At 35.5% G+C, this 20,645-nt stretch overlaps 1 protein-coding gene across 5 annotated transcripts in view; it reads right to left on the bottom strand.

The window, feature by feature from the left end:
• MIPOL1 (mirror-image polydactyly 1) overlaps positions 1-20,645 on the bottom strand; it is a 299,801-nt gene that overhangs the window by 46,493 nt on the left and 232,663 nt on the right. For all 5 annotated transcript variants that reach the window (XM_018066479.1, XM_018066478.1, XM_018066480.1 and 2 more), the window contains one exon: positions 3,154-3,384. In XM_018066479.1, coding sequence (XP_017921968.1) covers positions 3,154-3,384 — 231 coding nt within the window. The remainder of the gene's footprint in view (positions 1-3,153; positions 3,385-20,645) is intronic.

The following is a 20,645-nucleotide window of genomic DNA, read 5'->3' as shown; positions in this document are numbered from 1 at the left end:
GCAGGTAAACTAGTTCTAAGATTATTTCAATAGTCTAGAGGAATAATTATTTCAACAGCCATGAGGGATGATGAAGGCATGCATTAATGAAATTAACAAGGGAAGAGTGGTGGGAATCAGGAGATACTTAGCCAGCAGACAACAGAGACTGATGGCAAAGTGAACGTGAATGATAAGAGTGAAGGAAGAAGGAAAGGGCTGAAACTTTTGAGGACTATGATAGAGATAGGAAATATAGAATGAAAAGGGTTTATTTTCAGAGGAGTAATTTTTCACCAAAAAAATCTATGACACAGAAGACTGTGATTTAACTTTCTAGGATGTTGGAGAAGACTTGGTAGAGAAAAGGCAGTTGAACTACTCCTATGGGTTTGATAAATGTGATACTAATGATATAATTTGCAGAATGCTACAGTACACCGGTTTATTCTTCACATAAAGTCTCCCTGTGAAGTCAGTGTAACTGTCCAAATTCTTTCACTGAAAAAATTTTGCTTCAAGGGTTATGCAATCTGCCCCAAATCTGACAGGAAATAGGTAGGATAACAGGGACTCAAACACCGGTCTGTCTGATTTGACTACACATCTTGACTGTCTTCTACACTGCAGTGAATCTCACAGGATGAATACAATTCTCATGAAGGAAAAGGGCCAAAGGCTCCAAGGAGAGGCCAACATATATAAAGGCATTTAGCCTTGAAAAGGTAGTGCCCTTCTGAAGAATGAGGCAGTGCAGTGCGAGTGAAATGGCAAGAGGAACTATGCGATGCACATTCTTCTAAAAGCATTACGTGTATTATCTCATCTAATTCTTACATGACGAGGCAGGAGTATTACTGTCCACATTTTATTGTACACATCAGCACAATGTTTTAAAATGAAATGTCCTAGTTCATATACCATACATTCTGAATCCAGAGCCTGAGATTTTAAATTAACATGTTGAAGATGTATGAGCATTTTTACTTATTTTGCCATGATCATATCCTAGTTTTATAATAAAGTATAGTTAGGAATGGGCCGCTGAATTTAATATTTAGGAAATTACTGGTGATCTTAAGAAGAACAATTTTAGTATAAGAGCTAACCATAGTGCATTGAGTAGTAGACGAGCTAATGGGAATTGAAAAATTAGAGTGTATACAGATCAGCCATTTAAGAAATTTAGTTATGAAGGGAAAATGTGAACATTTTTAGTTTAAATTTTAATTATTGCCTGGAATACTGATATATTTACAAAGGACCTTCAAAAATAATTGCTAGTAATAATCGCTAGTAATAGTAATTCGGATTATATAGAGGATACTAATACCATCTAATAAAATCTTACAAGTTGGCTTCCTGGAAGGTTATCATCTTATATCCAATAAAATAGGCTGATGCCCACCATAACTGTAATGAAGATACACTGCACACTTGAGAGCAACTAGAGATGAAAGATAGTGTATAAAATATGAAAAGGAAAGCCTGATAATACTTCCTCTAGGTCTGACTGCTAGAAATCAGAATAAAAGATTTAACATTTAAATTAAAATTTAACATTTAACTCTGGTAACTGACATAATTATTGCACTTAAATCCTGTCCATGGTTGGTGCCATTTCCAAGTCTTGATTTGACTGTTGTAAAATGTGAAAAATAAGGGCAGTATCACTAGTTTTTCAAAAGGTTAAGCATTACAAGAGAAAATGTTGTTTCTACTTCTTGGGGTACAAAGTTATTTCTTTTACAAAATAATAAGATAGCTGATGAGATTTAAAAATGAAAGCTGACAACATTTCCAAATATTTTAGAAATCTAATGCTCTTTGGGAAACACAATTTTAGGGAATTTTAGTTATATAAAGAAATTAAAGGATTACATGTAAAGAAAACTGTGAAATTTTAAAGTACTTGTAGCTTTTAAGCAAGTTGATCCAAAATAGATCTTGACTGTCAAAAGCTACTGATTTGTAATTGACAATGAAATGAGATAGACCTAAATATCTTATCTTGGTGTTCTTAGAACGTTAATATTTCATTGTGAATAATTATAGACAGTTGCTGGTCAAATATAAACTTAATCTTTAAACCTATAAAAATATAATATCATAAATCATAAGTTTCAAGGTAGAAGACATTGATTTAAAGATTAATATGCAAAATTCCTAATCTGTTTTAAAAAAGTCTTGACTACATATATACTTGACCTTAGGCTATGAATCAAGATATAAGATATAATTTCAGGAGTGTGAGGGAAATGTTTGAGACCTATTTTCAAATAAGAAGTAGTAAGAAGTAAGAAATCTTGAAGTTAGCATTTACACTTCATACTGTAAAAATGAAAAAAATTTCTAAGGAAAAGGGTATGTTTTAGAACTCTTTGTCTTACAATTTAGTGTCTGAGAATTGAATGCGATTAGGTGTGTAAATGAGGCAATGCTGTTAGCAATACATAAAAAAAGGCTCTGTTAAAACAACAAAGTTCTATTACATTAAAGCTGCCTTAGAAAATTCTGCTACAGTGTTCAAGTCTCATCAATTAACAAGCGACTTCATTATCTGATAAGTTATTTGTTATCATTTTGCTAGCTATCATTAAGGACTGACTGATTATGCAGCTTTATTTAAATCTGAATAAAAATGCAAAGATTATTTAAAATAAATATCATGCACTGTGAAAGCTGTATTGAATTCTTCAGAGGAACAACACAAGAAAATGAATTTCACTGTACTGGATTCTGTGTACCTAGAGGTCTCAAACTGTAAGATCATAGATTTCAGCTCAGGCAGGATTACTTTGATGCTAAATGAATAAAGTTGGTAACTTGCCCATCTCTTCCCTTTGCTAATAACTTCATGTATTACCTATGAAATGATTTTTATCGTATGGCCCCCATGAACTCATGAAGATCAATTACTAAGTTAAAGAAAGTTAAAAACAAACAAAAATAAAAGATGTTTGCCCTAAACAGTAACCACGATTCCCAAGTAAATGACTTTTTTGACCCCAAATTTAAATATGACAGGTAGTCTAAAAAAGTTCATTTGGCTCAATCTACTTTTGTCTGAAACTATAAATAACATGAATAACATATTCCTTAGTAGCCAAAACAAAGTGCTTTTGCCTTGTTTTGTTTCATACTTTTGAAATAATACAAGATCATTTTACTTACTTCTGAATTTTATCATTGGCCGTTCGGGAGGCCTCTACAGCACGCTGAAGCTCTAATTCCATGTTTGCTCGATCTGTCAGAGCTTGCTGCAGTTGGGTAGCCAGTTCCTCATTTTGTTGTTGAGTGATGGAAACAATGTTCTCTCTATTTTTTAAAGCTTCTTCATAGGTACTAAGTGTAAGATTAAACTGATCCTTCAAACTTTCTTCTTGGGATAAAGATTTGTGTAAACTGAGAAAATATAAAAATAAAAAAATTTAAACATAAATATGTAGGCTTACAAACCAGTAATCTATTAAACAAAAATCTCCAGTTAGAAAGATCCATTTCTAAAAATCAATAAAGGCATACTTAAATGGATAAATGAAAGTAATTTTTATATCACAATATTATACTTGATAATTATCCATTTCTCTGCTTCTAAGCTGAAAGCTACCCAGACAAATGATTATCTTTGCTACCAAAGCATACAAAAAGATGCTGTAAGATGTTAATTTAATTATATCAGTGTAAATATTACATTCAATTTTCTTTAAAAGGAATAGCAAAGAATTGGAAAATAAAGTATCTCTAGGTAAATAAAAGAATGTAATAAGCTGACTGCAAAGAAGTGAGAAGTAAGAGAATGGGCATCAGTTTAGTAGATCCAGGGTCTAATTCAGCTGAACACTTAATGAGAATGAATGAGGTTTGTACAAATACTGAGAAGCCTTATACACAGCATTTTCTACTTGTCACAGTTGAGATATGAATGAGGTTAAAATTACTAGTCAGACCGCATAGAAATAATATGTATTCAGATATATTTTCTTTTTGTTAATGAATCTTACTCCAAATACACCCACTCATTAAGTCATACAGAGAAACAGCATATAAATTAAGACCAAATGAATGCAGAAGAAAATGCAGACAAATAGAATCCTAAAATGCTAAAGGTCAAATCTTTGATATGTCATTACACCTACCACCTGAGGTTATTTTGAAATGGCACCAAGCACCTCACTCAATTAAATAAAGACATTTTGAAAATATAAATATTTAATAAGGGGAAATTTAAAATCCACACAGGAGATGTTCTTTTTTTATTAAATAAAATCATTTCAGTATATGCATACAAAAGAAATGTCGATGGGAGACTCGAAGTAAAACAACCCAACTATATAATACAGATTGATAATGTTGAAAGAAAGTAATCTAATCCTTAAAGCTGCAGAAAGCTTGTCAGGGAACTTTAACTCTGGCCGAATATCTAGCCTAGTACTTTATCTAAAACTTTTCAAACTAAAGTAATTATAAATTTCTTCTTGCTTTAGCAACCTATATACCTCTCCAAGGTGTTCACTTTGGAGAAGGTGTCACAAGGAAATAAGATGGACCTGAGGCAGGGACCGTTAACACACCAAAAGAAATCATTCCAGAATTCAACTTAATCTGGAAGAGAGAATGCTGCTACACTGTGGTCAAGTGACTGATTACTATGTATGAAATAAAAATGGTGTATGGTGCCAGATTGGTGGAGTGCAAAGAAAGTATCTTCCTTTGTGCTTTTTCACCTCCTTATTTATGTATCTAACTTATTTCATTCTTCTTTCTACCAATCTATATACTTAAAGACTTCTGTCTCTTGCTCATTTTCCTATTCTTTCTCTGTCCTCTCATACCTTCTGCATTCTTTCAACTTCCAATTTCTTTCAATCCACTCTTTTTGTTTACTTGAAAGACCCAAGAAAGAAACTAAAAACAAAACAAACCTCTAAAAAGTCTATGTTCTTTACTTTTAAATGTCAATTACATTTTAAATTATATAATGTGCACAAATCTAAAATATTCAGCTTTGACAAAATGTAAAGTGAAGAGGAACTAAAAAGCCTCTTGATGAAAGTAAAAGAGGAGAGTGAAGAACTTGGCTTAAAGCTCAACATTCAGAAAACGAACATCATGGCATCTGGTCCCATCACTTCATGGGAAATAGACAGGGCAAGTGTCAGACTTTATTTTTGGGGGCTCCAAAATCACTGCAGATGTTACTGCAGCCATGAAATTAAAAGACACTTACTCCTTGGAGGAAAAGTTATGAGCAACCTAGATAGTATATTCAAAAGCAGAGACATTACTTTGCCAACTAAGGTCCGTCTAGTCAAGGCTATGGTTTTTCCAGTAGTCATGTATGGATGTGAGAGTTGGACTGTGAAGAAGGCTGAGCGCCGAAGGATTAATGCTTTTGAAGTGCAGTGTTGGAGAAGACTCTTGAGAGTCCCTTGGACTGCAAGGAGATCCAACCAGTCTATTCTGAAGGAGATCAACCCTAGGATTTCTCTGGAAGGAATGATGCTAAAGCTGAAACTCCAGTACTTTGGCCACCTCATGCGAAGAGTTGACTCACTGGAAAAGACTCTGATGCTGGGAGGGGTTGGGGGCAGGAGGAGAAGGGGACAACAGAGGATGAGACGGCTGGATGGCATCACTGACTCCGATGGACGCGAGTCTGAGTGAACTCCGGGAGTTGGTGATGGACAGGGAGGCCTGGCGTGCTGCCGTTCATGGGGTTGCAAAGAGTCGGACACGACTGAGCAACTGAACTGAACTGACCTGAAGGAACAAAATACAGAACAAATACAGAAGACTCCAGTCCTTACAGTTGATCCCTTTCCCAAAGGTAATCACTAATTCAACCTCTATCAAGATTAATATTGCTTGTTTTTGAACTCTTTGTTTGACGTATTTTACCTAACATAAAGCTTATGAGATTCATCCTGCTGTTGCATGTAGTTCTCCCCCTCTTTTTTTTCTATTAAGTATTCTGTTACATAAATACACAGTAACTTATTTCACCATTCCACGGTTGCTGCCATGAATAAATTCTCATATGTATCTTTCGATGGACCTACGCACTTGCTTCTTTTTTGTTTGGTTTTTGTTTCCAGGTTTACTGAGATATAAGTGACATAAGCACTCATACCTGAAACAGAATTTCTCCTTAGGGTATATGTATGTCCAGATTTAGCAGATACTGCAAAGTTTCCCAAAGTGGTCACACCAATGTACACTCCCATCACAAGGGAGTTCCAGTTGCTCTATGTGCAACCTTAGAGTGGGATTGCCAGTCCTTTAAACTGTGGCCATTTTAATAGGGGTACAGTGATATTTCTTTCTCTTAATGTTGTCTTTTGATGAATACAAGTTCTTAATGCTAATGAAATCCAGTTTATTATTATTCCATTTATGGCAGTGCTTTCTTGTGTCCTATTTTAAAAAAATCTTAGCCTATCCTGTTCCTTTGTATTTTAACCTTACATATATGCTCATCATTTAAAATTTAAAGTCGGTCAGCTTTTCTTGGGAATTCTGCACTTGTTTATAATACCTAAAACACTATCTAGTATATTATAAGCAATTAACTATTAAGAATCAATGACTCAGTTTTAAAAATTATACCATTATTAAAATCAATGTTATCCTAATTTAACTCCCTAATCATTCATCATTTATTAGTCTTCTATCATTTAATATTTTCCTTTTGGGGAGTAAGTTTATACTACCTGATTTTAATTTTCCTCTCAGATGGACCTGTGACTGGGACCCTTTATTCTCAAGCTCAAAAAGCTACTCATCATTCCGTGTGTTTTGGAAACCTTTAAATCCCCATCAAGTCTTTCTCAGACTGAAGTAGTAGCTGAAGTGATCTCATAAAAAGATGAATTAGATAATGTCACTCAAAATCCTATAATAGTTCCTCACTGAATTCAGAATAAATCTCTGACAATAATAACGAACTACATATTTTAAATAACCTCACAACAACTTCGAAAGTCCTATTAATATTACTTTTTTACTAATAAAAAACTGAAGCAAAGACATAAGTAATTTAATTAATCTCACCCCTAGCAGAGCCAGGATCTGAACACCCACCACAGCCTTTTACTTGGGCTGGAATCCTCCCCTACTTGCCATGGGCTACAAGCCTTCTGTCATCTGGTCTCTCTACGTGCCACCTTTTAGCAGACATTCCATTTCTCAGGTACAGCAAGCTTTTCCTGCTTGAAGCATTTGTTTGGAATGCCTTTCTCTCCACGCTTCTATGTGACTAAACTCCTAGGTCTCAGCCTAAGTACTGCTTTCTCAGATAAAACTTTTATGTCTCTTAATTTAAATTTATATGCTCCCTCATAGAACCTCTTTTCCTTAGAACTTACAATACTTTGCAGTTTTTTTCAGTATCATCATGTGATTTACTTTCTAATTCCAACATATTAACTTACATAGGGAAGTTTTATTTTATGGGAAGAATACATTCATAAACTTCAATAAATCAGAATGCTTATAATTTAGGGAAATTTTCTTGGAGGAATAAAGGTGAAGTAGAGTGGATATATTCCTAGTGTGTATAAATCTATAACCACCGAAGTAAATTTTTGTTTTGGTGATTTTTTCCGTGGCCCCATGGACTGTATCCCACCAGGCTCCTCTGTCCATGGAGTTTTCCAGGCAAGAATACTGGATTGGATAGCCATTCGCTTCTCCAGGGGATCTTCCAGACCCAGGGATGGAACCCGGGTCTCCTGCATTGCAGGTAGATTCTTTACCATCTGAGTCACGAGGAAAGCCTGCATTAACACTTTTCTTCAGAAAGTTCTTCCCTAAATTGACAAGAGGGTCACACTGTTTAGTTTTCTTCAGAGTCATATCACATTTAACCTCTGTTCCAAGTTGATTGAGATGCATTGCTTTTCAGATGCATCTTTTCCCATGCAGCAGCACTGCAATTTAATGGCACTTAAATGACATTGTACAGGAAAATATTTTAAGTTGCAGTAAGAATAAATGATAAAACAACAACAGAAAAGCTGTTAGTCACCCCCAGAAAGAGCGTGGCTTACAGGGCATTAACACAGGATGGTAACCAACCCTATTTATTATGAAGATAACGAAGTAACATAAAAAATTAAATTAACTTTTCCAGTTTTGAAATTATGTAATTCTTAGTGAATGTTTCTTTAGGAAGTGAGCCTTTAAGAGCACTTTTACCAGCATTTAGTGAGCAGAGGCCAGAGATGTTGCTAAACATCTTACATTGCAGAGGACAGATCCCCATGACAAAGAATTATCCAATCTAACACGTCAAGAATGTCAAATCTGGTGAACAGAAAGAGATTGGATTTGGATTTTGAAGAAGGAGATTCAAATTTCAGTCCTGCTGTTCACTCTGTCTGAAAAATACAGTACTCCTTTGACTGTTATCCTCAACTCTAAAATAATGAGAAAAACCTCATTAAGTTTAAATGAGAAAAAAATGAGGTGATCTATCTATATGAAAATATCTAGCACAACACCTGGCAGAAACCAGCTATTTATACACTATATAATTTTTTATATTATATAATTTAAAAGAAATAATTTATATCTAATTATTTTGTATGAGATATCATATAATACTTAGATATTTTATAAATACTATGATTAAAAAAACCTGCCTGTTGCTACAGATTTTTCATGAACTGGGAGAAGTAACCTAGTTTTCCTAACCTTATCACTCACTGATAACATTATTAAATCACTAAAAAAAAAAAACAGGCAGGTTTGGCTTGTTTTACTGAATAAAAATAAATAAAGACAAAGCCACTATGGAAAGCAGAAGTATGAGCTATGCTGTCCTAACTACATTTTCTGAGAAGACAGAGCCTCTTTTTTACTTCCCGGTTTATTGCTTCAATTAATTAACTGACTTACTCACAGTAAGTCAGTTGCTGACTGAGTTGCTGACTTACTGTATCTTTTCTCTGAAGAAATTCTTTTAACATTTCCTGCAAGGCAGGTGTTTTGGTGACAAGCTCCCTCAGTTTTTGTCTATCTAAGAAAGTCTTTATTTCTCCTTCACTTTTGGAGGGTAAGTTCCCTGGATGTAGAATTCTAGGCTGATGTCCCAAGGTTTAGTCTGACAATTCAAGGTGCTCCAGAACTCTGTTCTGCTTTTCTTTTCAGGCTTCATCCTACCTATGCTATCAAAAATTTTTATTCTAGTCAAATGGTAACATAAACTATTCTTTAAAAACACCCTCACACTTTTCACTATGGATTACTGCTCACACTGTTGCCTCCACTATGAATGCCTGATCACTACATTTTAAGACCCAGATGAATTGTCACAACCATCAGGAAGTCATTCTCCCATACCCTGCCAGGAGACACAACTTCATCATTTTCCACTATCCTTCATACCTACTTCATGCCTGTCTTATCTTTTCTACTTTAATACTTTTACTCTTCTTTATTTCCCTCTATGGCCAAGCACAGTGGCTTTTCTATAAGAGGCTTGCAAAAATTATCTATTGAACATTGTTGCTTAAATGCTCCATTTGAACAAGTGGACTCTAGTGTTCTAGAAGAGTCATATCAGTTTTACTTTCCTTCTTTTTGTCCTTATGTTTGTGCGAAGCCTCATTCTCTACTGTGTTCCCTCATCCCGACTCCATTCCATTCCATTTTTGAGGAATATTTAATGATTTACCTTTTTGTTTTCAGATAATTGTAAATTCATATGGAGTTGCATGAAATACTACAGAAGATGCCTGGTATTTTTAACCACCTTCCCCTCAACAGTAACATTTTGTAAAATTATAGCATAATAGCACCACCAAGATATTGACATGGATACAGACAAAATACAAAACAGTATTTCACCACAAAAACCTCCTTTTTCCCTACTTACTTACCACTCCACCCTCTCCTTAAATCTAATAACTACTAACCTGTTTCCCATTTGTATAATGTCATTTCAAGAGTGTTATACAAATAGAAAGGTTTGGGGATTTTCTCTTTTCACACAGCATAGTTCCCCAGGAATTCATCCAGGTTGTTGCATGTATCAAAAATGAAATAGTAGTTTTTTCTGAGGAAATGGTCTGTCCCTTGAAGTTTCCATTTCTAAGCATGTAGAGCTGTTCATAGTAATCTCTTATTCTTTTTATCTCTGGAAAGTCCATTGTGATATCCTATCATTCCTGATATTCGTCATGTGTCCTCTCTGCTCTTATGTGCTTCTTTCTGTTCTTATTTTTAATATTTTCCTCCTTCTTTTTGGTTTGTATTTATTTTAATGTTCTTTTTCCATATTCTTGAGGTAGGACCTTAGATTGCTAATTTGATACATTTCAAATTTCCCTAAGGTATGAATTTAGTGCTAAAAATTTCCCTCTCAGCATTGCCTTAGCTGTGTCTCAGAAATTTTGCTATGTGGCAGTTTGATTTTCATTCACTTCCACATGTATGTGTATACATATATATATACATACATATATATATTCTAATTTCCCTTGACAATTCTCCTTTGACTTATTGATTATTTAGAAATCTGTTGTTTAGTTCCCAAGTGTTTGGAACTTTCTTGTATCTCCTTGCCACAATAGGTAACACTTAAAGGTTCCAGTGATTTAATGTGGATATCTGGGAGGTGGGAGGGGGTTCAGGATGGGGAACATGTGTATACCCATGGTGGATTCATGTTGATGTATGGCAAAACCAATAAATATTGTAAAGTGAAAAAAAAAAAAAAAGAAAGCAGAAACTTTAATTCAAAAAGAAAAAAAAATAATGTGGATATCTTTGAGAAGAGGCATTTTTAGCCTATCACAATTAATAAAATCAATAAACCTCTAGCCAGGCTAACCAAGAAAGAGAAGATAAAATTTACTAATAGCAAAATGAAAGAGAAGTCCTCACTGATCCCAGGGACATTAAAAGTAACATTATGAACAACTCTATGTCCACAAATTTAATAACTTAGATAAAATGGACCAAATTCCTTATAAGATACAAACTAACAAAACTCATACAAGGAGAAATAGACAGTATGAATAAGTTTTTATCTATTAAATTAATCAACAGGCAATGATATCCCAAAAAAGAAAGCACAAGGCCCAGATGAATTAATTAAACATTTAAGGAAGAAATGATACCAATTCTTTTTCTTTTGATAACAATTAACTCTTCATAATCTCTTCCAGAAAGTAGAAACAGAAGAAATATTTCCAAACTCAATCTATGAGTCCTGCCATTATCCCAAAATCAAAATCAGATTAAGACATTATGAGAAAAAAAACCCTACAGAATATTATCTCCCATGTATATAGATGCAAAAATCCTCAGCAAAATATTAGTAAATCAACCCCAACATAGTACACAAAGAATTATGCACTCCAACACATAAGATTTATTCTAGGTATAAAACATCGAAAAGTCGATTATTGTCATTTATCATAAAACAATCTAAGAAAAAAATCATTTGATTATATCAATAAATTCAGAAGAAGCAATGGCAAAATCTAAGATCCATTCATAATAAAAAGTTTCAGCTAACTAGAGGGAGAAGAAATTTCTTAACTTGATACAGAACATCTGCCAAAAAACCCCTAAAGCTAACATCATACTTAATGGTAAGAAATTAGATACTTTCTCCCAAAGATCACAGCAAAAGCAAACACATTTCCTCTTATCTCTTCTGTTCAACACAGTACTGGAAGTTGTAGCTAATGCAATAAGATAAGAAAATAAAATGTATACAGATTAAGAAGGAAGAAATAAAACTCTCTTTGTTCACAGATGACATGATTGTCTATGTAGAAAATCTCAAAGACTCAACAGAAACAAAACAACAAAATTCTTGGAACTAGCAAGTGACTATAATAAGGCTGCAGGATCAAAGGTTAATAGAAAGTTGACTGCTTGCCTATCTTGCAGCAGTGAACAGTTCCAATTTAAAATGAAAACATAATACCACTTATATTACCACTCCCTCAAATGAAATATTTAGATATAAATCCAACAGGAAGAAAACTGGAATAAAACAAATCAAAGACCTAAATAAACGGAGAGATATTCCATGTACATGATTAAAAAGACTCAAAACCATTACATGTCAATTCTTCCTAACTTGTTCTATAGATTCAATGAAATTCCAATCAAAGGACCAGAACATTATTTTATATATTGACAAACTGATTCTAAAGTTTATATGGCGAGGCAAAAGATTTAGGACCGCCAACTCAATATTGAAGGAGAATAGTTAGAAGAATGACATCACCCAACTTTAGGACTTAAAGCTACAGCAATCAAGACAGCATTTTGCTGGCAAAAGAAGAGGCAAACAGATCAGTGGAAGAGAACAGAAAGTCTTGAAACCGACATACAAATGTTGCCAACTAATCTTGACAAAACAGGAAAGGCACTTCCATGGACAAGGAATAGCCTTTTCTCAAAGTGCTGGAACAAATGAACATTCACACAAGAAAAGAATCTAGACAGAGAATTGACACCTTTCACAAACAGTAACTAAAAATGTTTTATAGGCCTGAAGAGTAAAATGCAAAACAATATACATCTAGAAGATAACATAAGAGAAAACATATGAGATCTTGGGTTTAACAATGAGCTTTTAGATATAACACTAAAGACATAATCCATGAAAACAAAATAGATATAAAACCTTATTAAAACTAAAAACTTGTATGCTGCCAGAAACACCGTTAAGAGAATGAAAACACAATCCACAGACTGAGAGAAAATCTTCACAGCAACATAGACAGACTAGAGATTATCATATTAACCATATTTTAGTAGGAATCCAAAGTGACACGAGAAAGGAATAAAAAAAAAGGCAAGCATGGCCAGCCATGGCATAATATCCAAATCAGACCTAATCACACCTGAATTCAGCCATGTCTAAGTTATAAATTGAAGCACCTTATCAGGTAAGATAAGCCCTACCTGTGATCAGATACCATATTTATGTAGACACTAGATAACTAAGCTATTAGAAATGGTGTAGAAGAAATCCCTGCACAATGTAGGAGAGTGGTGTCAGTCAGCTCCAGACATAAGTGATCTCACAGTGCGGAGGCCTAGTTAAATGTCAACTATCATAATTTGTCATCCTCTTTCTACTGAGATGGGGCACTCCATCTACAAACAGTCACAAAGGAAGAGTATCACCCACATAAGGGTCAGTTCTAGACAAAAGGTTTTGAGGAGCCTGGCCACGCTCTTACTAGCCTATTTCTTAGCAAATGGCTGAGAAGTATGTTCAACTATTGAAAAGCTATGTTCCATACCATCTGCATGAATAAATCATTCTACTAAAAACGTAAAAACAGCAGACCAACTGTTCTTACATAGGGTAAATATTTTTCAATTTTATTAATGATCCTAAATGACTCCCTTAGGAAAAGTAAATTAAGTCCTATATATATAGTTTTATTTCACATTATAGAAAGCCTAGGATAAGCACTGACGCTGCTCTCAGCTATGAAGTTTAAATAAATTCATTTTATGAGACCATTACAAAGGCACAGTGCTTGATACACAGCTGTTGCTGTACCGTTGTTTGTTTAATTGAGTTGTTGAGTAGGGTTCAGTCAGTACACACAGACTGGAAGCATGTGCTTTGCTTTACTTGGAATCGGGCGGCTGCATGGTGACATGTCAGGCCCTGCTTCCCCTCCTCACGTAAATGAATGACTAGTGTGTGCTGGGGCACTTTGCTAGAGCTATAGTAGTGACTAAACACACATTTCAAATGACTGCAAGTGCTATCAAGGAAGGGATGTGATATTTGAGTTGAAATTTAAAGGTAAGAGTAGCACTAACTAGAAGAGAGGTGATGGAAACATTTCAGGCACAGGAAAGAGCATATACCAAGGCTTCATAACAACATGATGATCTTATTACATAGTAAGTTAGTAAGTATTAGTCACTCAGTCATGTCTGACTCTTTGCAATCTCATGGACTGTAGCCCACCAGGTTCCTCTGACCATGAAATTCTCCAGGCAAGAATACTGGAGTGGGTTGCCATTTCCTCCGCTTATTATATAAGGATATATTATCTATTTATCTGTACTTTATATATATAATAAGGATGGCTGATGAGCTCAATGAAGCCCAGCTACAACCAGTGTTTGTATCACTGAACAAGTGGTTGGGACTAGATCAGAGGGCCTTTTCAGAACATAAGGAGGATTTTGCTTCTTTTCCTAAGGCAAACGAGAAACTCCTGAAGGATTTTAAGGAGAGGGGAACAAGATTTACCTTTTAAAACAATTGCTCTAGTCTGGGTAGGGTGTGTTTTGTGTCTCTTCATTACCTTATATGACAAACAGCCTCTAACTGCTAAGATGCACCTTGCTTCTTCTCTGAGTGGAATTTCAAGGGCATGGAATTATATTGAGGCTTCCCTGGTGGCTCAGACGGTAAAGCGTCTGCCTGCAATGTGGGAAACGCGGGTTCAGTCTCTGAGTTGGGAAGATCCTCTGGAGAAAGAATGGCAATCCACTCCTGTGTTCTTGCCTGGAAAATCCCATGGATGGAGGAGCCTCGTAGGCTACAGTCCATGTGGTAGCAAAGAGTCAGACACGACTGTGTGACTTCATTTCTTTTCAAATCTGGGAAATAACGTTCTAGAACTCACATTTTCTTTATTTTCCTTGGCTCAGATATTCCATTTATGAAGTTTTTTGCTTTGTTCTGTTTTCTACCAGAGATTCTGACTAAGTTCAAAGGTATGCTAGTCTGGTCTAAAAGATGAGATTTTTCTTGGACTTACTTTGGGATCATCTCATTTAGAATCAAACTGTCTGTGCTTGCTATCTTCACCTCAAATTCTATTCAAGGCTCTGCTATCTGCTCTATCCACAGCTGCTCCAACGATGATGTTGCTCATTTTTCAATCTCTATGTTTTATTATCTATTAGAAGCCAATTCTTTCTGAAAATGCTTTCTATAAAAATACACTTTGGCTTTTCTGCTTCATCAAAAGTATTTCTTGACACTTCTTAATCTCCTCTGGGAGCTTCTTTTTCTCTACCCAACTTTTAACTGTTGTTGTCTTCTCATTTCTAGTCCCTCTCCCTTGATTTTAACTCAGTCCCATGGTTTCACTCAATCATTTATTTCGCTAATGACTCCCAACTCAGAAGTCTTTCTCTCCAACCCAGATTTCTACCCTCAGCAGCAGATCTACACAACCACCTAGTAGACATCTTCACTTGGCCATCCTACAAATATCTACAACTCAGTATATCTAAAAACTAAACTCATGATCTCATTTTATATTCCTCTACAAATCAGCCCTTTCCCTGTCTTCTCACTGGGTACTGCTAGTGTTCATGCTCAAAACCTATGCATCATCCTTGACATCTATTTCTCACACACAATCTAATCAATCCTTTTGATTTAAACTTAAATCTCCCTTGTATCTTTCCAGTATTTCTTTCTAGCCCCATTACCATTATCATAATTTAGAGTGTCTGCCATTATTTTCTTAAGTGGATTACTGCAGTAGTCTTCACTTGTTCTTTGCCTTGAGTGAGTTTTCTAAAGCACAAATGTGAATGTATGACTACATGGATTAAAACTCTTCAATGACTTCTCACTGCTCCGAGGGTAAAGTCCAAATTCCTTAAGCATCATTTACAAAGCTCCTCATGCCTCTCTTTCTAGCTCATTTCTCATTATTCACCTATTTAATCTCTATACTCCAGGCCAGAATGAACAGCTTTCATATCTCCCAGAACACTGACCTTATTCTCTGTTACTTATCTAGCCCCTACTCATCCTTTAGATCTCAGCATGGATATGAGTTTCTCTAAGAAATCTGACCTGTTGTCCAGATTAGCTGATCCTCTCACGTGTTCCTATAGGACTCTGACCTTTCAACTGGATAGCTGTGAAGCAATTTTTTTCCCCCACCATTTGATCTCTGCTGCTGCTGCTACTAAGTCACTTCAGTCGTGTCCGACTCTGTGTGACCCCATAGACAGCAGCCCACCAGGCTCCCCCGTCCCTGGGATTCTCCAGGCAAGAACAGCAGAGTGGGTTGCCATTTCCTTCTCCAATGCATTCAAGTGAAAAGTGAAAGTGAAGTCACTCAGTCGTCTCTGATTCTTGGCGACCCCATGGACTGCAGCCTACCATTTGATCTCTAGTGCCCAGAAAAGGATTTAATAAATATTTGTGGAACTGACGGTCTGCTTCATGTGGTTCTTAATTTTTTTTTTTTAATGTTTTAATGGCTGACTCGAATCTCTGTGATTGGTGTGTGCCCTGCAGAATCTAAGTTATGGATACGTACTGGTCTATAGTTAAGCAATGTGGCTTCCAGGTTGATTGCTTTGTGAACACTAACAATAAGAAAAAGCCTAAGATTTAAAAAGAAAATGAAAGAAAGAAAAGCAAGCAAAAATAGCTCCCACGAATTATTCTCCTCTGGAGGGGGATTTCACCTTGACTCTCATCTACCATGGTACTGCTGTGGATTTCAGCAGTTTTCCTGGAATACTAGATACAAGTGCTACTGGACTCCCCTCTGGTGGATGAGTGAATATTTGCTCATAATGAAATAATGTCTGAAAGGAATCGTTCATTTAATAAATACTTATTGAGCAACTAAACATATAGAGTACTGAGTATACATTAAAAGCTTAGGGATATAATAGTAACCAAAGCAGATAAAAATGTCTGATCATACAGAGATTTCGCTCACTACCTTTATCTTTAGTGCCTGGAAGAACTGCTTAATATTTGCAAACTGACTAATGAATGTTGCTTACGGCCTGCTTCTAATCTGAATCATTCTGCGTTTCCTTACATCTTGACGGCCTTGCATTCTAGATGAGGGATTATAAGGCAGATGCATAGAAAAAGAAAGAGGGCTGTAACACAGTTCTTCCAGTGGGTAATCGTTCTGTCTCCCTTACTTTCTTTTATATCTTTAAGTTTGAAATCAATTTTACCATAATATAGCATAATCAACAAATGCTAGCTTGTGAAATTTAAGAGAGTTCCCTTTATAATGAATAGAGTTATAAGAAAATATCTTTTTTCATAATTTTGCTGATAATTTTGGCTATGGCAATTGTAGAGAAATGTTATTCACATACATACAGGGCTTCCCAGGTGGTGCAGTGGTAAAGAATATGCCGGGTAATGCAGGAGACACAAAAGATGTGGGTTCTATCCCTGGGTTGGGAAGATTCCCTGGAGTAGGAAGTGGCAACCCACTCCAGTATTTTTGCCTAGGAAATTCCATGGACAGAGGAGCCTGGTGGGCATGGTCATAAAGAGTCGGACATGACTAGGTGTGTACATACTACATACACTCACATACACCAGAATGATTCCCTTAATTTTAGCAAATTACACATGTGCTCTATGTAACTTATTTAAAAGGAAATCAATTTGATAGTTATTGTTATATTTTTAGCAGTTTCTCTGTATAATATGTGAAAATTGAAGACATGAATAAAATCAGTGCAAGCTTCTGTCCGACTGCCTTATCTATATGTCTTAGGGATTATAAAGATAAAAGTAAGGTTATTGTTCTTTGAGAGCTAAAGAACTCAGTAAAGCACTCATTCAGGTTTCTTCAGAAGGGAATATGTGATTTATCAGCAGTCTGATAAACACTAAACGTGCTTATATCACATTTATAGGCATCAGAATTCTTTAAAAAAAATGTAGCTAATAATCAGGTTGAATGTCATTTACTTTTGTTTTGGTCTCCAGGAAATATTGTTTACTTTGCTTTAAAATTTATGTGAGTCATTTTGGTTATATGCCTTTTTTAATTAGCTTGAAGGAAGCAATCACTGGGGAGAAAGCGGAAATCAATTCTGATCCGATATTGATAGCTACTGTGCTGTAAACTGTGTGTCCTTTCTAATTAAATGTAAACATGTTCAGTTCTAAAGTCCAGCGGCAATGACAACAGTCACTAGGAAAGATTGCCTAAGTACTTACTGCTCAACTGATTTGCCTGGCCTTTCTTTCTTTCACAGTTGTGCTTGTGCAATCATCGCTGGGGTGAATGCTGGTTGTAACCGACTTTTTTTTAGGTCATCTTCAGAGAAAATATTTGACAAGAATGTAGAGTGCTCTGTAATACCTAAAGTTATTTATTAACTATGTCCTTCTGATAGCTAATCAATGGCATTGCACAGAGTCAAATTTGTTGCACCAAACTGCCTCCCTGCCCAAAGCTGAGTCTTGGTAAATATTTAATGGCAGTAGAGGTGTTTTGCTAGTTATCAAACTGATATGCTAAAGGACTCTTAAAAGCAACTTTATCTTGCCTTCTCTTCCATAAATGATTTGCTCAGCAATACAGTATGTAGGTGTAAAAGCATCTGGATTTCATTTTACTGGGTATCCTGCTCAGAAAAAGACCAAATGAGAATATGAAAAAATGCTCATTTTAATCAGTACTCTGTTACTTAAACATAAGAGGGGAAAACAAATCACCAACTTCTCTTCTCTTCTTGGCAAAATGCCAACTCAAAGCATAAAACAACCTAGCCTCTGTATTTTACTAAACACGGCACCAGACTTTTTCAAAACTCATTGTAGGCTTCTGTCATCAGGAAATGTTATAAAGTTTCTGTTGCTACAGAGTTGCTACATGCCCTGTAAAAATCAGAAGGCATTTGGATTTTTGCTTTCTATTCAACACAATAAAGGTTGAGTTTTACACCTTTACCTTTTTAATTTCTGAATTCTTAGGCCCTCCTGTTTCACTTACTCTAACTTGTGGTTGGGCAAAAACAAACAAACAAACCTGACAACTTTTTTAAATTTGGAAGAAATCTTTTCAGGTTTAAATTTCATTGGAATATTGATAACTGTTTAGACTCTTTCTAGAAATGAGGCTCATTTTATCTAAAAATTTAACACTAAATTTACTACCAAATACTGTTTTACAAAGTATGAATTTTAATAGTGTAACTACAGAAAGCCACAAATTATTCTCCTAAGTATCAAATAAGAACCTGTGACTCAAAGCATTGTATTAAATTAATGGCCTTTTAAGAGGCATCCTACATCAAAAGGATTAAAATTGAAAATTTAAAAAAAAGTGTGAAAGCAAAAAAGTTTAAAGTTAAGCTTTCAGAATGAAAAAATTTTACGAATGTGCCAGATTTGAGGTGGAAACACTGGGTTTAACAATATCTGGATGACCTGTTTACTTTACTTTGTGGTGGTCTGAAAGGAATGTTCATACATTTTTTTTGGCCTGACATGGCTAGTGCATAGAACAGAAATAGCCACCTACTATCAGTGACATATGAAGTTAATTTTTTAAGATATTATTAGATGAACCAATTATATGAAAGAAAGGTTTCTGAATCTTTCCTAAAACCCTTTCTAGGAGGTCTTTAATAACATGGTGCTTTGAGAGAGTAAGGCACTATTCAGTTCAGTTCAGTCGCTCAGTTGTGTCCGACTCTTTGCGACCCCAGGAGGTGCAGCACGCCAGGCCTCCCTGTCCATCACCACCTCCTGGAGTCCACCCAAATCCATGCCCATTGAGTCGGTGATGCCATCCAACCATCTTATCCTCTGTTGTCCCCTTCTCCTTCTGCCCTCAATCTTTCCCAGCATCATGGTCTTCAAATGAGTCAGCTCTTCACATCAGGTGGCCAAAGTATTGGAGTTTCAGCTTCAACATCAGTCCTTCCAATGAACACCCAGGACTGATCTCCTTTAGGATGGACTGGTTGGACCTCCTTGCAGTCCAAGGGACTCTCAAGAGTCTTCTCCAACACCACAGTTCAAAAGCATCAATTCTTCGGTGCTCAGCTTTCTTTATAGTCCAACTCTCACATCCATACATATCCACTGGAAAAAGCACAGCCTTGACTAGATGGACTTATACTCCAACTGTAAGGCACTATTTCCAACTTTAAAAGGAGTTCATTTTTACATTGCTAAGCTCTACATACTAAAGTTTGGAAAGATGGCATAGAATATGTATGCTTTAAAATTAGTATTTCTGTTTATGTCTCTTGAAAATATGTCTATATTCATTTTGATATATATTACGTGATATAATGGTATTGCCCTACTTCTCAGAATTTGGCCAGGGATGCAGATCAGACAAGAATTAGGGGCAGGCCAGCAGGCGCACGTCATGGGCCTCACTTTTAAATGGTCACAAAAAACTCACTGGAATAAATTTAAAATTTGCACAGGTGACCAATGACTCATGTAAATGCAAAAAAGTAAATTGGGTTACTTCCCTAAATAGATGAGTACCTTACCTAGAAATTTAGAATATTTTTTTTTGCCAGCTCTGATACATAATTGCATATTATAACATATGATAAATAGCATCAATTACACTTTACCAGACAACTAACTTCTGAAACCAAAACATATGATGTGATGCCATTAAGGGATTCAATTCTAATATGTTTCTTCAAAAGTGTCTGGTTGGGAAATTAAAAAAGACAAGTAAAAGAAGCTGTGGCAGTACCTAGTAGGGGCACCCAGCTCAGACAGACTGAAGGGTAGGGAGTATAGGAGCTTCTTAGAAGACATTATGTCTAATTTGAGTCTTGAAAAGGAACAGGATTTGATCTATAGTGGATGTTGTAGCTAATGAAGGTTGTGTGTATCAGCACACACTATATGTGTATCAAGGTGGTATGAGAAAAACTTTGTGGAAAAT

This window comes from Capra hircus, chromosome 21 (genome assembly GCF_001704415.2).
Source record: "Capra hircus breed San Clemente chromosome 21, ASM170441v1, whole genome shotgun sequence".
Taxonomy (NCBI): domain Eukaryota; kingdom Metazoa; phylum Chordata; class Mammalia; order Artiodactyla; family Bovidae; genus Capra; species Capra hircus.
Note: the sequence above shows the minus strand (reverse complement) of the source record. Positions and strands in the feature narration are given on the sequence as shown.